The 17,623-nt window shown below is 43.0% G+C and overlaps 1 protein-coding gene and 1 long non-coding RNA gene across 2 annotated transcripts in view; one reads left to right on the top strand and one right to left on the bottom strand.

Moving 5' to 3' along the window:
* Window positions 1-17,623, bottom strand: part of Nostrin (nitric oxide synthase trafficking) — a 48,339-nt gene that overhangs the window by 18,206 nt on the left and 12,510 nt on the right. The window contains exons 3-7 of the mRNA XM_059260615.1: window positions 16,299-16,361; window positions 15,982-16,063; window positions 14,314-14,376; window positions 12,156-12,254; window positions 7,956-8,081 (exon numbers count right to left, since the gene is read on the bottom strand). Of these exons, the coding sequence (XP_059116598.1) occupies window positions 7,956-8,081; window positions 12,156-12,254; window positions 14,314-14,376; window positions 15,982-16,063; window positions 16,299-16,324 (396 nt within the window). The 5' untranslated portion in view covers window positions 16,325-16,361. The remainder of the gene's footprint in view (window positions 1-7,955; window positions 8,082-12,155; window positions 12,255-14,313; window positions 14,377-15,981; window positions 16,064-16,298; window positions 16,362-17,623) is intronic.
* LOC131909196 (uncharacterized) lies at window positions 1,898-5,842 on the top strand. Its single transcript, XR_009378797.1, has 3 exons — window positions 1,898-2,707; window positions 2,897-3,042; window positions 3,151-5,842. It is a non-coding gene; the product is annotated as an uncharacterized LOC131909196 (long non-coding RNA).

The following is a 17,623-nucleotide window of genomic DNA, read 5'->3' as shown; positions in this document are numbered from 1 at the left end:
TCAGTTCTTGTTTTTTTTGGCGGGGAGGGGAGGGAACAACTTATTTGGTTTACACTTTCAGATCATAGTCCATCATTGGAAGATGTCAGAACAGGAACTCAAGCAGGGCAGGAACCTGGAGGCAGGAGCTGATGCAGAGGCCATGGAGGGGGGCTGCTTATTGGCTTGCTTCCTGTGGCTTGCTCAGCCTGCTTTCTTATAGAACCCAGGACCACCAACCTATGAATGGCAGCACCCACAATGGCCTGGGTCCTTCCCCATTAATAACGGATTAAGAAAATGCCTTACATCTGGATCTTCTGAAGGCAATTTCTCAACTACCCCCTTTTAGATACATCTAGTTTGTGTGTCAAGTTGATGTAAGAATAGCCAGTGCATATATCCACGTATTTCTTCTGCAGAAATCTTTCTCACCAATTGCCCAACCATACTCTTTCCAAGTCCCTGACCATCCAGCCAATCCATTGGCTACAGCCCATGAACCAGTTAGCAAGCACACATCTGCCCATTTCTCCTTCCAAAAAATGTCACGAGCATGTGTACTGCCAGCAGTTCTGCCTACTGTGAAGATTTGTTTTCTCTGACAGAGCCTTGCAGGCTTGTTTCAGAAAGGAGCTGTACTGCTGCTACTGTCCACTTCTGGGTGATGCCTAATGTGCAGACCCATCAGTAAACCAGTCCCTGGTCTCCTCTTCCTTAGTTAACCAATCACGGGGCACCCCCTCGAGGCTACAGAGGCATGCTTGGCAGCAGATGGCATGGTAGCAGTAGTAGAGGCCATAAGCATTTGGGACACTTCTTTTTTTTCTGCATTTTATTTTTTTTTATTAAATTTTTAAAATTTATTTTACGTGCCAACCACAGTTTCCCCTTTCTCCTCTCCTTCCTGGGTAAAATGGGGGTGGAGTGGTGGTGGTAGAGGGGAGGGGATGGGGGATGGGAACATGAGGAATCGGGATGGCCAAGTTAGGGAAGGGACAGAGAGGGAGAGCAATGAAAGAGATATTTTGATAGAGGGGGCCATTATGGGGTTAGGGAGAAACCTGGTGCCAGGGAAACTCCCAGGAATCCATAAGGATGACCCCAGCTAAGACTCTTAGCAATAGTGGAGAGGGTGCCTGAACTGGCCCTCCCCTGTAATCAGATTGGTGAATATCCTAACTGTCATCATAGAACCTTCATCCAGTAACTGATGGAAGCAGATGCAGGGATCCACAGCCAAGCACTAGGCCAAGCTCTGGGAGTCCAGTTGAAGAGAGGGAGGAGGGATTACATGAGCAAGGGGAGTCAAGATCATGATGGGGAAATCCACAGAGACAGCTGACCTGAGCTCATGGAAGCTCATGGACTCTAGACCAATAGCTAGGGAGCCTGCATGGGACTGACCTAGGCCCTCTGCCTGTGGGTGACAGTTGTGTAGCTTAGTCTGTTTGTGGGACCCCTAGCAGAGGGACCGGGATCTGTCCTTGGCACATGAGCTAACTTTTTGAAACCTATTCTCTATGGTGGGATATCTCACCCAGCCTTGATGAGAGAGTGGGGGGGGGGTGTAGAGGGGTGGGGGGGTGGAGTTTGGTCCTGCCTCAACTTGACAAGCTTTGATGACTCCCGTAGGAGGCCTTACCCTTTCTGCAGAGTGGGGGAGGGTGGGGAGAAAGGAGGTTCAGGCAGAGAACAGGAGGAGAGGAGGGAGGGAAAACTATGGTTGGTATGTATAATCAGTTCTTTTTTTTTTTTTTTTTTTGGTTTTTCGAGACAGGGTTTCTCTGTGTAGCTTTGCGCCTCTCCTGGAACTCACTTGGTAGCCCAGGCTGGCCTCGAACTCACAGAGATCCGCCTGGCTCTGCCTCCCGAGTGCTGGGATTAAAGGCGTGCGCCACCACCGCCCGGCTATAATCAGTTCTTAATGCTAACCTATATTATATCTGGGGCGTCAGAGTCTATTGATTAAAGGTAAAAACATGGTCCCCATGTTTTATGTGGGATAAAAACAATTCCACAGCTGGATTTTAATGACTTTTAGGTAACAAGGGTGGATAAGGAAGCAAGGAGCACGCACTGGTTAGGCGTGTTAAGGTTACGCTGATAGCTTCACTGGCTACTAACATTCTAGAGCAAGTGAACTATGGATTCTAGGCTCTCATTTGCTGATTTGTGGCTTTTAGAATGGGTGAAGTTTAACAGCTGAGGCTAGGTGAAGTGTTCAGGGGAGATTTATAGGCCGTGTCGGAATAGTGCAGGCTGCACTCGAGATGTCCGGAGGACTTTGAGCTTTGACAGAGATGGCAGGTGCCTAAGACAACATTCTCCACAGGTTGTTTCAATAAGGTCAAAGCTCTGGGGAAATTGGTGGGTACCATTGCCGCAAGGAAGAGGCATGGCTGGGTATCAAGGCTTTGGGTGAACGGGTGGGGTAGCATAAAGTCAAAGGTCAGCCCTGGCCTGATCATTTGATGTCCTCCTCCACCCTTGTGCTATTATTTGATCTGCTGTACATAGCCACCAACATTTGCAATCTGAATTTGAATTTTAAGTATGATAGGATTTACATCATATAAACAACGTCATTTTAAAGATACAGTTCACTGTTCTTTGCTCTGCATCCCTCACCAGCCCGATCTCCACACCACTTTTCATCTGGTAAAAAAGGAAACTCTATACTCATGAAGTAATAACTGCCTATCCTTCCTCCTCCTAGCTCTGACAGGTACCATTCAACTTTCTTATTCTCTGAACTTAACTAATGTATGTCCCAAGCAGGAAGAATCATCAATTGTGTCTTTAAAGTCCATCCATGTTGTAGATGTGTCTTTAAGGCTAAATGATAGATATCCCAGGGTATTATAGTATGCTATTATTTGTTTCTTGGTATAAGATCATTTTAATGTTTCTTCAGATGGAAGCAACCAAGCAATCAACAACAACAGAACACATCTGTGCCAACACAAATGTAGATTTCCCCTCCCCATATTGACACGTTGATGGGAAGCCCGGAGTTACACACTCGCACAGCCAGCTGATTAGATGGCTGCACCGTTTTTTGTAAGTCATGGGAGCCAGTGCCTCTGTAACTGCCAGTGTCTCCTGAGACTCTCTAAAATCACAGGCATCAGCAAATCGAATGTGACCAACTGTCCTTTTGCCTTCCAGATAAAGAATTAAAGACACAGAAGAGAAGCCTATCAAACAGATTGATTCCTCGAAGGCAAGAATTAAAACTTCTCATAACAAACGTGTCAGACAAATGTAGTTCATTGGTTTGGATCACCTCTAAAAGGAAAAAAAAAAAGTCCTTACCCTACTTTTAAAAACCCAGAAATCAGTTGTTCCAGTTTAGCGACGCAGGCAAAGGACGTGGGGGCGGGGAATGTGTCAGGCTCCGGACACACTGCATTCTGGGAAATAGCTGTTTCTTTACATCAATAAGCACAGGACCACAAGCATCAGTCTGAGATTAGAATAACTGGTGTCCTTTTGTAGAGATGGGGATGTTTAACAGCTTTAATTACATTTCAGGGAAATCATTAAAATGATTTGTGTTTGCTCATGAGAAGAGGCAGAAATGAATTCCACTGTGCAAAGGGGAAAATCCATATCTCATTTAGTGAGTTATTGCTTTCTAGTGTCTTGTTCTTTCTGTGTAAAAATAGTTGACAGAGAGACAAGACATTCTGGAGGGCCTCCAGCTGTTCGACAGCACAGGCCAAGGAAGTGTGGTCAGAGAGTTACCAAGGGATGGCAGATTTAGAGCCTGTCTGGACTCGTATAATTCATGTTCTTCATTCATTCTCTCCAGTTTCTGCTGCTCTGGCCTCAGGGAACTAATAGAGGATCTTGGAGGGGTTGCATTTTCATTTGAAGAGCTTTCAAACAGAAGATGTATCATACTGTTTCCATAGCAAGAACTTCAAACTACAGTATGCCTAGAAGTCACCCGGACCCTTCCCAACATCATGCAGAGGTTCTGAGTCGCCATGTCTGGGTGAATTTTAGCAGGCACCCTGGTGCTTTGGGACACTATCTTAAAGCCACATACACACACAAATACATTCTAAAAACCATTCATTGTTCTTCCACTCAGAGATAATCAGCACTGACTTGGTGCAGTTCAGTGCAGTGTTACATGTCTTCATGGACTTAACATTTCATGCTTGAATTTATAAATATACGAAAGACATAGAATGTACAGAAACATGTGAGCCAGTGACTTGTGGCTATAGACTAAGTTCATAGGAGCTAAGGTACTGCCAAGTGAGAACGTCGTTATTGAGGGTCGGTGTGGAGCGGGAAGAACACTACAGGCCGTCTCCATTCAGGTCCAGCGAGTGTGGACTGGTGCTCAGGAGACAGAAGACAGCTCAGAGGAAGTTAGGATCACAGGGGCTCTGACAGCTACAGGAGAGGAAGAACAGACCCCAATGGCCTACAGCACAGTGGGGCTGGGACTCAAGAGTGGTAAAAGAGAATCCTACTCTTCTGAGCATTGTGCCTTTGAGTCGATTCTGCACACAACTTCAATTCTGAAAAAAACAACAAAAAGCTGCAGCTGAAAGAAGCTCCTTTGGAATGTAAATGAGTGTATACCTTGTTACCATAGCAGGACTTTGCAGGGGAAGAAGAGAATTTCCACAATGATGCGATTAAAATAAAATAATGCACTACTGAAAGAGAGAGTGGAGTGAGGGAGGAGGGCTCTAATTTTTCTGAGATGGGGTCTTGCTAAATGATACTGGCTGGCCTGGAACTTGCTGTCATCTAGACCAAACCAGCCTCAAACTTGAGATAATCATCCTGCTTCTGCCTCCTGAGAGCTAGGATTATGGGCACGGGACCCTTTTTCCTGGAGAAAAGGGGACAGATTAAGGAGTTAGAGCTAGTAAAATCCTGTGATAGTAACAGTGTCAGTAATATCTCACACCACCAAAGACCAGTCCGACGTCAGCTATGACAAGGAAGACCTGCTGCTGTCATCTACTGCTGTGACATAGGTACAGGATGAGGAAGATGGAGGGGATACATGTTTTTCTTGTAGCCCTTGAAGGGGGCCTAGACATCTGTCATCAGAGCAGTCCTTGGAAGCTGGCCTTTTGGAAAGCTATAGCTTCATTGGAAGTCCTAGGAGCTGAGGAAAGGTCAGAGTCCAGACTTCAGATGGATAGGGTTAGTATTCAAATCCTTCCTCATCTAGATCTGGGATCCACTCAGCATCAACAAGGGAGGTGCCAGGATCCTATGTTCATTGATATAATTATCCACCCAGAAGTACACACTTATAATCTCAGTACTTGAGAGGCTAGTGCAGGAGGACTGCCATGAGTTGAAGGCCAGCCTGGGCTACAGAGCGAGACCTTGTCTCAATAACAACAACAACAACAACAACAACAACAACAACAACAACAACAAACGACAACATCAAAGCAATAACTGGAGGAAAGAAAGGCTTCCTCTTGTGTCATTTCCTTTCCTCTTTGGTCGGAGTTCCCATTTCTTCTCTAACTCTGCATCTACCCCTCCCTGAAAGTGACTGAACTCAGAAGACCATTCGGCCCTCCAGTCCCTGCTTGCTCATAGCCTTCTCTCTCCCAGTTCTTATTGGAGTAAGAGCATACTGAATCTCAAAACTATGTTGGGGGGCTGGAGAGGTGGCTCAGAGGTTAAGAGCACTGCTTGCTCTTCCAAAGGTCCTGAGTTCAATTCCCAGCAACCGCATGGTGGCTTACAACCATCTGTAATGAGATCTGGTGCCCTCTTCTGGCCTGCAGGGATACGTGCAGACAGAACACTATACATAATAAATAAATAAATCTTTAAAAAAACCCCACTATGTTGGGCAAGCTGCTTTGCCTCTTTAAGCTCACTTTTCTTATATATCTATGGAGAATAAAATTATTATCTTCCTCATAAGGTTGTGAAATAAAATATAATGCGCATGAACATACTTAGTTCAACACTGAATGCTACAGACTTGATACAGGTTAGTCCCTAGGTTACTTGTTTTTTTTTTTTCTTTCAAATGTAACTGTTTTAAACATGAAAAAAAAACTTAGAACACATAGACAAAAATGAAACAAAAATATTCAAGTTCTTACCAACCAGAGTTGATAATTGTTTCATATGACTATGCTGCTTATTTTTTGTTTTTGTTTTGTTTTGTCAACTTGCCATAAGCTAGGGTCATTTTGGAAGAAGGAATCTTAACGGAGAAAATGCCCCCATCCAACTGGCCTAGAGGCAAGCCTGTGGGACATTTTCTTGATTATTGATAAAAGTGGGAAGGTCCAGCCCACTGTAGGTGGTTTTATCCTTGTGGCTGTAGTCCTGGTCTGTATAAGAAAGGTAGCTGAGCAAGCCCTAGAGAGAAAAACAGTGAGCAGAGCTCCTCCATGGTCTCTGCTTGAGTTCCTGCCTCCCAGTTCCTGCCTGGGCGTCCTCCATGATGGACTGTAACCTGTCAGCCAAACACACCTTTTCCTCCTCAAATTGCTTTTAGCCATCCTGCTTTGTTGTAGCAATAGGAACCTAACTAGGCTGATGATAATGTCTGTGTTGATTTTCAAACAGATCAGCAAAGCTGTTCATACATATTTGAAGTAGATTTTAACCCTGGGAAGTGGCTATATTGGTCATCAGGCGTCATTCACAAGCTGAGTGGCTGTATACTGCAGTCCTATTGTATGCCCACCAGGACTTCCATTTCCCTGGTTCAACACAGGTCTGGACACTATATATCTATTTACAAACATATCAACTCAATATACATTAGGTATGAGTTGAAATTTTTCTACGTGGATGTATAAATGATTTGTTTTCTATAATACCTTTATTTTGAGGCTAATTCCTATTTAAATATAGGCTTGGTTTATTTATAGGTGAAAATTGGCCTACTTTATAAATTAGAGCACACTTTAAAAGTGTTCTATTGATGGGCATGAAGATTGAGTGCAATGTTTTCTCATCATCTAATTAGAAACTATCCTGTATTAAACATTCTTGTGCCTCACTATTAAAGTACAGGTTAAACCTTTCTTCTGGATGTACCCCTACAAGGGAACTTCCATATTACGGACAAAGCCACATTTCTGTTTTCTAAGATAGTGTTAAGTATCTCATTAAAAAGGTTCAAGAATTCTTATTTTCTAACATCCTTGCTAATACTAGATATTATCACTTCCTAATTTTGACACATGATTATCTTTTCATGTGTTTAGTAGTGATTTTGATTTTTTTCTTTGTGACCTGTGTGTTCACATCTTTGCCTATCTTTGTCATTTTGACATAATTCATTCTTTTACAAAGATTTTAAAAATTGTATGTGTGTGGGTATGGTGCCTGCACATATGTATGTGAACCACACACAGGCAGTGAGAGCAGAGACGAGAAGAGGTGTTAGTTCCACTGGACCTGGAATTACAGATGATTGTGAAATGACATGTAGGTGCTGAGCACTGAACCAGGATCTTTGGAAGGAACAGCTAGTACTCTTAACCACAGAGTCATCTCTCCAGCCCCCAGAAATCGTTCTTTGTGTGTTTGTGTTACTAACAACCACTTTTAAGGTTTTGAGTTATTTATTGTTATATATTGCTTGTCCAACAAAAACGTCCAGTGCAGAAAACTCCATACATGATCACTGTTTAAGTCAGCTAACACTCCTTTCTGAATCTTCAGTACCTAAGTCTTAATTTATATTACTGGGATAGAACTTTTTGATGTTAGCGTAGTCCCCACTGAGAATTAGGGGCAGAAACTCTGGCTAATGATGCACATGAACTTTCACTGGGGACCATGTTCATGGAGAAATGGAGACAATGAGAGGGAACGTGGTCTGTCTGGCTCCATACTACAAGTGAGTAGCATAGCTAAGAAAGACATCAGGTCTCGTGACTGTAGATCCAACCTTCACTTCCGAGGTTACATAAAACTCATTGGAAGAAGACCATGAACATCTAACTTACCTTGTAGCAGTTTTCCAGGGTGTTTTCCCACTTCAGTCTAGTAGAATAGCCTGCCATGTTTTTTTGGTAATAATTTTCATCTTCTTTTTCCAATTTTTCAGTTGATTTTTTCAGTTTGTTGAGGAGCTAAAGTAAAATATCAGTGTCACACAGTCATCGACACATTTACAAGAGGGCTCTTGTCATTTCATAAATCGTACATGGCCCAATGTTTCTCACTTTACAGCTCTTTATAAGTAATGGCTACTGTAGAAGACAAAACCTAGATTATTTAAAAAAAAAAAAACTACTAATGGGCATTGAATGTCCTCTCAATATACCCCCAGTTTTGTGCTTGAAGAAATCTTTTGTCAAACATGAAGTGACTTGTCAACACCCTTCACATCAGGAAGGGCAAATGACCGAATCCGACAATTTACAATGCAGGTCTGGGATCTCCAACAGCAATCTACTGGCACAATCTGTAGGTTTCTCCATTCCTTCCCAGGACAAGTAGAGACTTGTTAATTCATATGATTTTTAAACTTGTTTCTATGGTAGGGTGCCAAACTGTCATTGTAAAGCTAGAGGTACAGTTTTGGAATGAGGCATCCTGGATCAAGTGTCTCCTGCAGCAGGAGAAGTTACTTCACTTTCCTCAGGTACAGGATTGTTTTATCTCTCTGATGGGGATGACTGCTCCCACTTCACTGAGCTGTTGGGAGGATTCAATGAGGTAATATATGTGAGCTACATATCACACCATGTACCCGACACCAACTACAACACTAAGCCTAAGATTCACGCCCATGTTAGCTTCAAGTTAAAGACAGGCAGACACATGGTTTCCTTTCATTTTGCTCTCCAAGGATCTGTCCCTCATAAACAGTCCCATCCATGATGTTGCTATTATGATTGCTAAGTCTTTGGGAAATCAAAACTCCCCGGACACAATAACTTAAATGGCTAATGAAAGTGTCCAGACAAGCAATTCCATTTCTGAGAAATGAGGATTTGGATTGCACGAGTGATTCTCAGCTTTAATATTCTTAGGTATGAACTGGTATTTGTAAAGTAGCAACTTCTAGGGCCCCCAGTAGAGATATTCAGTCATTAGCTAGCTCTGTAAGGAGTTTGTAGTAGGTCCTCAGATGACTCTTATGCATTTGGTCCTCCAGCTACACTTAAAGGACATGGAGAACCCCCCTGATGTTAGCAGTTTCAAGGACAGAGATAGAGGCTTTTTTTTTTGTTATTTTATGAATGACCCTCTTTATGTTTAAGGACATTTTGACTAATGTTATAATAATAGGGAACATTCATTCAAGATGCTGAATATTAATACTATTCACTTTATTATTCCAGTCAATACACTGCTGCTCTGTGATGTATGACCTATACAAGGCACTTTCAGTTTTGTATTTCAGGTGTAATGAGCCACAGTATCCGTAGAAACTTGAGCTTGTGAATTTTAACCTGATAACGATCCAGTGCCCTGATACGGGAAAGAAATGATGAGCCCAGAGGACATAGGAAGAGCAGCCCGAGACAATGGTGGGGCAGGATACAAGGTGAAGTCAGGGAAGGTCTTACTGGGTCACAGAACAGAGTGGAACCCGTATTCTGAAGGCACTAGAAAGCCTTTGAAGACTTTTCAGCAGAGAATGAATGTAGATGACAGTAGTTTCAGGAAAGTCACCCTGAATGTGAGTGACAGCAAGAGCCAACACTACAGGCAAAGCCAGCCCACTTGCTAGTTCCATCATTCAGGCAGATGACAGTCATGGCCAGGGTGAATGGTGACAGGGAGACGTGTATATGCCAACAAGTTCAAGAAGCAATTGGTTTAAGGGTTAGAATTGGAAGGGTATGCTAGCTAATGATATCCAGAGACCCGGAAAATATAGGGGAAAAGACTTATCTTAGGTAGAAAGAGATGATTTTTAGAGGTGCCAAGAGACAGTTTAGGGGCAGATATGGCTAGATATAGAAATTCAGGCATTGTCAGTGTGGAAAGGAGAGTTGAAGCTTTGGGAGTATATACATTGAGAACTTATTATTTATTGAGTGCTTGATACTGAGAATCTTTTGTTGGACACTGGAGACACAACAAGGAATTAAATAGAGAGGCTCTGGGGAGAAATCCTCAGGTACAGCAATACATAAGGGCCAGGTGGAAAAAATGTCATCCATAAAGGAGCCAAAGGTAAAATGTCCAGGGAAGTTAAGGGACCAAGAATGAGATAATGATAAAGTTAAAAAGAAGAGATTGTCTCCAGAAGGGGAGATAAATGGTGCACCATAGTTCTAAGAAGTTTGTGGGGTAGCTTGAAGAATGAACAGGGAAGTGGAAAGAGAGCACAGATAACCCTTCAAATAGCTCTTAGTGCAGGAGAGAGAATGATACAGTTGAATGGATAGGACCATGAAGGGTTGCCTTTGACTCTTCCTGCTCTCCCAAGGTAGGAGGTGCACTGGAGTAAGTGGATGAGTGCCCCCAAATTTGTATGTTGAATTCTAACTTCTCTACATCATTGCATTAGAAATGGGAGTCTTTGGGAGGGGTCTCAAGAGTGGAGCATTCGTGAATGAGATCAACAACCTTATGAAATGAACCCAGAGCTCTCTCTCTCTTTGCCTTATGAGGCTGTGAAGAGATGCCTGAAGTCTTGCCCTCATCAGAATCTGGGCCATGCTGGCTCCTGAGCTCTAGGATTCTAGAACTCTGACCACTCTGACTGTTCAGTAAGATGTATGCACTGGGCAAGTGTTTGGGTGGCTTCCTTAAACTGTGTGACATTTTTATTTGTGGGTTAGTTAAAAGTCATTTTATTTAGGTTTTTGTTTTAAAGGCTATGAGGAATACATTCTGCTGTTCAACCTTCCCAGGCTATTGTAACGTTTTATAGCATCTTAAAAAGACCAAGATGGCCGGGCGGTGGTGGCGCACGCCTTTAATCCCAGCACTCGGGAGACAGAGCCAGGCGGATCTCTGTGAGTTCGAGGCCAGCCTGGGCTACCAAGTGAGTTCCAGGAAAGGCGCAAAGCTACACAGAGAAACCCTGTCTCGAAAAACCAAAAAAAAAAAAAAAAAAAAAAAAAAGACCAAGATGGACTTGGGAATTCAGAAGAGCCATTGTGGGGCAGGAGGGGGCTGTCTAAGACAGGACAAGGGACATCATCAGAAGAGGGTCTGAGGGGCAGGGTGACATAGTCTCAGAACACGAGATGAATTGGGCTCTCCCTTGCAGATAAAGGTGAGTAGTGAGGTAAGAAACGTGGCAGTCCTCTGCGAGTGGGTGGGAAGGATGGATGTGGGAAGAGGATGGGGGTCTAGGCTACCTTCTGGTGAGACCTGGGATTGCTAAGCAGGAAAACAGGAAGAACTGCTGAGCGGTGCAGAGGGCACTCTGGTGATAAGGCACTTCCACGTGCATGAGAAATGGAAGCTAGGTCTGGGGTTCAGTTCTAGAACTTAAAACAAAAACAAAAGAAACCAACAGAAAACAGATGCTAGTTTAACCAGTGACTACGGGAGGTATTGGTGATGTCATCAGAGGCAAAGGTCACGGTTACAGACCCACTGTAGGAAGGTGGGTAAAGGGCACTGCCTACTTCCACCTCCCAGGGAAGCTGCTAATGAAGGAAAGGAAATGCCCCCTCAGCTGCCCCAGCTTTTCTGTGGTTCCTATTGCTCGACACCAAGGCATAACAGCTTCTAATGAGGCCTGGGAAGGCTTGCACATGTCCTGGTCCTGAGAATCTCCACATATTATGAATTAGCTTCCTCCATGGCTGCTCATTATTCAACACGTGTTCTGATCATTTTGACCTGTGAAGACTGATATGTGAAGAAATAAGAACCTTCCAGTTCTTGTTAACGATGAATCTAAGTTACTCACCTAATAATTTCTTTAGATGAAATGATAGAGGCACTTGCAATGGCAATTTTCTTTTCCCTTTTAAGGATCTTGGGGACTTTAATGGTGCTGGCTGCTTTCCTTGGGGAGACTTCATGTTAGAGAAAGTGTGGGATGGTTTAGTTTCCAATACGGAACACATACTACTACAAGAGTTGGGCTAGATAGTCTTATGTGACCACAGGCAACTTTGAAGTCCCTTTTCATGCTTGGTCAACCTACAGAGGGAGTCTCTGTATTCCTGCGGAGGGCAGGAACCCACATCTCTAAGCAGTGTGCACCTGCTACCATGATGACTCACCTTCTGCTTCTCCTTCTGGGTCACGGATTGCTTGGAGCTTTCTACGAGGTGGAAAAGTGCTTCATGCTTCTTGGTACTCATCATTAATTTTTTCTTAGCCTAGAGACAGAAACATACAAGCAAGAGAAGGGAAAAAGAAAAAAGGAAGCAGAAACTGCTCTTTAGAGAAAAGCTCTTCCATTTTGGAATGAGGTCTGTTTGTGAATAATTGTGAGTTTTTTACTTCTTTGTCCCCATCCTTCATCTCAAAACATACCCCAGATACTACAGCAGCAAATGCTCTGATAGGAACCACTGTGGTTTTGGTCATGACAATGGGTATCATATGTAAGAGAGATAGACATTTGCTAACTCGCCTTGAACTCACACTCCCCTGGGGCCTTGGCCTCCTGAGCACTAGAACTGCAGGCTTCTACCACCAAGCCCAGACTAAGAGTTCAGACTATAAAATGAAACCATACTGGGGAGAAGTCCAGGACTCCCTGTCCTGGGGAATCAGCCGGCGAAGCCTGCCGCCCTTCCTTGAAACTTGGGAAGCTGCTCCACAGGGGAGCTCAAGGAACAAGCTGTTCACAGCCCCTTCAGGATCCCAGTCACATGCCTGATGATAAATGAGTGTGAGTCAAGAGCACTCGGTCCTTCAGAAATTGCAATTTTGTCTCTGAAGCAGACATGCACTTCACAACTGACATGTGGAGCCCCTTCCTGCATTGAAATGAGGGAGGAAATGATTACAGCTCAAGAATTCCATGTGATCTATAATGACTTTGTCATTCTTCATAAAACAATAAAATCATATTATTTAGAAAAACGGCTTATCAGAAACTGGGGAATAATAGGAGGTGCTTTTTGTTCTTTGAAGCAAACAGCTATAGAACATTGTCTCTAGCTTTTGATCCATTGTATTGACTTTCCTGTGAGAACTCAGTGTTGACAAATAATTGTTTTTTCAAAACAAACCTCTTTAAAAAAACTCAGAAAATCAAGAGCAAAATTAACAAATATTTGCATGCTTTTTTAGACTCTGAGATATGTTCTCAACGTGACTCTTATGAGTCTTTTTTTTTATCAGTACATTTACCACAAGGGTAGGAATTTGTCTGCCTAGAACAGTTCTCATCTTGGTCTCTGGAGTCTTTGATTTCAGAGGAAGCTTCGGAAACAAGCCTGAGGCCAGCTGCTTCCAAGGGCGTCTCTGGTTATTTGGTATAGGTGGCTGTTTACTTGCAAAGGTTCTGTTGGGCTATTAACCTTTGAGAGATGAAAAGAAAGAGTTCAACTCTTGGAATGCACCTCTTCTTCAAGGACATGATTGGGTTTTCTTAGCAGATTCCTCAGCCTCTCATCCTTCTTACTCAAAGCAACTCCTCCTACACAGGATTATTCTAGAATAATCTTCTGTACAGATGGACCTCATCTGCTGTTTCTGCAGCTTAAAAACCAATAATGAAATTCTCTAGCTTCTCACATCAAATCAAAATTTATCTAGAAGGATTCATGTGCTGTTTCCTGCATTTGTTATTGAACCAACTAACTTTTGAAGTAACTAAAAAACAGGGGCAGGCCTTAGTGTAGTGTGTACAGGAGGTAGACCATGTATGTACACTTGTAGAATCAACACACATGTTCCCTTTGGCATCACCACACTCCTTACAATGTCCTCTCCATAGCAAGGGTAAAGATCACTAACACCCTATACCAATGAAAAACCAAAATGGTGTTTGTTACTTCCCCTAAATTTCAAACTTCACAGAGAGACACCCAATATAGTATGATGGAAAAGAGCAGTTACTCTGGAGTCCAAGAACTTCTAAGACTTCTTGGTTTAACCATTAACCAGATTTAAAACCTTGGAAATAACCTTGACATTCCAAAGTCCCGTATCACCTTGGTTGGTGAGATGACTGAGTATACAAACACGCAGCTCTTGGCACATAAGAAATGCCACATAAATATTAACCAGAAACAGTAACCGTATTTTGAGTCATCTTCTGCTTTGGATTAGTTGAATGATGCGTCTATATGATAACTCAGGTGAGTTATTTCCTCTTCAATTGGTGTGTAGAAAAGCATTAGGACACACCAATATGTGTGCACAACAGCAAAAAGTCCCATCCCGAAAACTGAGTTTATGTAAATGCTGTTTGTGTATACTTGCCTTGATTTGCTGATTCCAGTTGTTAATAACAAGATTTGCTGTCTTTTCAACTTCATTATCAAGCTATCAAAAAGAAAAAAAAAAAACAGAAAGAAAAAAATGTTGCTTTCTGGCTTAGTCAATGTTATTAATCAAATATCTATGAACATCAAAACTCATAGGTTAAAACCTATTTCTGCAGCATCATAGCATTTAGAGGTGGGACTCTGGCAAGTGGATGGACCATGAGAGTAGAGCCCTGGTATATGGAGCTGAGCCTGTGGCGGTTTGAATGAGAATGACTTCCAGAGGCTCATAGATTTGAATGTCTAGTCCCTGGTTGGTGGAATGTTTGAGTAGGATTAGGAGGTGTGGCCTAAAAGCCCAAGCTAGGCCCAGTCTCTCTCTCTCTCTCTCTCTCTCTCTCTCTCTCTCTCTCTCTTTCTCTCTCTCTGTCTCTCCCTTCCTCCCCCCCAAACAGGAGATAATAGAGACAAATGATTGGAGGATTAAGACATCAACTAACAAATGTGTTGCAATAAATTGTCATAATGTTGATTAACTTATAGTATTAAATGTAATTATCATATTACTATATGGTATGTACAATATTTTATGATTAGTGAAATATAGGTTTGCTTTGAGTTTTACTAAAGTTGCTGGCAAAAGCAGATGATTATATTTCTTTCAAGTAATTTTTGTAACTTTCTGTCTACTACCTTAGCTCTAGATAGGCCATCCATTCTGATGGAACACATGCGTGTATATATACAAACACCAACTCTACTTCCCAACTCCACTTAACGCATTTATATTTCATTTATTCCCATTCCTCTTCCATCTGAGTTTTCCCAATTCCCTTAGTTCTTGTGACTTACAACCAACCTGAAAAACTCCTCTGGTGACTGTTTTGTCCTTTTGGAAGGACCGCCTGCTAAGACTTGAGCACTTCTTCCCTGTATTGGCCCTGAACCCACCCCATCGGAGTACTGCGGCAGTGTTCATTAATAGCTCTGCATGCTGCCTGGAAGCGTTGTCTAAAGCGGCTACCCACTGTGGTAGACTGAGGAGGGAGGACACACAGTGAAACTGTCCTGGAAGGAAAGGTGCATGCCCAGAGCAGAAGACATTCTAATGATGACCAGCTGCTCGGGAGAGGCGTGCCTGATGCGGCCCTCTAGTCTTAAGGATATTCAAGAGTTAAAGCTATTACTGAGAAGTAATCTCACATTGGTAAGTAGAAAAGCATCTTTTGAAACAAATTGTGCTTATGGGATTGGGGTGTAGCTCAGTGATAGAGTTAACAAAGTTGAAAAAACCATTTAAAAAGTCCCAAAATTTTGAAAATAACCTCTAATTTTATCATCTCAGCGTAATTCTTATTAACATTTTGGGAAGGATCTTCTAGCTGAGATTCTATTATTTGATTTCTTTCAGCTTGCTTTTTCATTTAATACCATATGTGAAAGTTGCTAGCCTAGAACACACAGCTTCATCTTCCTCTTCCTCACGAGTTTGTTTCGTTTGTCTGTTAGGAACATTTTATTATTCTGGGGTTTGAACCTAGGGCCTTGAGCATGCTTATGCAAGTGGTTTTTGGGTTGTCTTGTTTTTTTTTTTGTTTTTGCCACTGAGTTATACCCAGCCCTAGACATTTTGCTTTTAAGAGATGAAGAAGCTTTGACTCACAGATTTTCTCTTCTTCTCTTGCATACTCAGAACTTGGTTCGTTGGCTTTATTGCTTCCAACTCAATTGCTTTGCCAAGTTTTCTGGAAATAGAACATAAGGATGCACATCATTGTCTTGGGTTTCCATCTACTGTCCGAATACATTTCTGGGGAGATGAGTGTTGTGGTGTAGCTTATCTGTTTAGTGCAGGTTTGAAGTGGAATATTGGTACCCGTCCACTCTAAATGCATGACGCCTCCCTTCAGAGTAGGGGTAAAGGCGTGGGTGTGGGGAGGTAGGAATGGGTACCGGGACAGTGTTACTGGAAGCACTCACTGATGTAGGTCTGCTGCGGACTTCATGCTCTCTGAGGCCCAGGCCCAGGCACTGCTGAGACAACTAGAGACGAAAATGAGGAGCGGATGTCATTCCTAGTGAGCACTGAGAAATCAAGCATTACAACCCACCAACTGCCTCCACCCTCATAGTCATCCCCTTGCTGGTGTTTCAATTTCTCCGTGAGATTAAACTCAGCCAGTATATTTATTTGCACCACAGACATTATACACCCGGCTTTTCCCCAATCCTTTTTTTTTTTTTCCATTTAGATTTTCATCTTCTATTTTGTGTCTGCAGAAAATTAGGGAAACAAAGTGGCCAAGGAAAGGAGCAAGTGAGGGGGAGGAACTTAGAAGACCCTCACAGAAAATTTTTTGCAGGTCCCTCATTTTACAGAAAATAAACCAAGCCTTGGAGGATGTAAGTGACACAGGATTTGAGCCCAAGTCCCTGGCACATTGTGCGTGCCGCTCTTGAGGTTGGAGTCCAAATCCTGCACCATGCTGACTTTCAAGACAGCCTCAGATCTTTCCTGGTCCTGTGTCCAGTGAACACAAAGAGGGTCAGTGCCATGTTCCTGGAGGCATAGCGGGAGGACAAGGAGGCCTGATGTTATCTTCTCCCATAGCAGGAGTCAGCTCTTAGGAGTCCGTTAGATGTCCTTGGAAGTCAGAACAAATTGCCTTAGTTAACCGCAGGGACAGAGCCCATGCCACTTTTGATGGAGAGGAAGGGAGGAAGCCGCATCCCGGCCAGAATTGAAATGGAGCAGAGGTGGTCCTCCAGCGGCCAAGTTTGCATCCTGCACTGGGACGATGGGAAAACCAGACCAAAGCCAGGATTTCTACAATCTAAACCAGCACCAGAGAGTGCCTACTGTGTGTTTCCAATGACAGGAAACCACAGGAAAGATAAAACTCTGCCTTCACATGAAGGGGGTCAGTGGTTGTTTGGCTCTGGTGAGGGCAGGGATGCAAACAGGAAGTAGCAACTTGGGGTGTGTTGAAAATGTCTGACTTTGGTGGATGGTTAGTTACGTAGTGTACACATCTGTTAAACTGGACCAAACCCTACACTTAAAATAAGTGCTGCTAGGTGAGGTGACTCATCCCTGTTATCCCAGCAACTGGGAGGTGGAGGCTGGAGAATCAGGCCATCTGAGTTTACGTAAGGAACCTGCAATCAGCTTGGGTTACATGAGACACTAACTCCAACAACAAAGAAGTGCTGATTATTTCGTGTGAATTAAACCAAATATAATTGTGCTTATTAAGGATATGAGGAACATTTCACCAGAGAGAACCTCCCAGGTGATCGCACAG

This window comes from Peromyscus eremicus, chromosome 4 (assembly GCF_949786415.1).
Source record: "Peromyscus eremicus chromosome 4, PerEre_H2_v1, whole genome shotgun sequence".
NCBI classification, from domain to species: domain Eukaryota; kingdom Metazoa; phylum Chordata; class Mammalia; order Rodentia; family Cricetidae; genus Peromyscus; species Peromyscus eremicus.
This window is presented reverse-complemented; position numbering and strand designations above follow the sequence as displayed.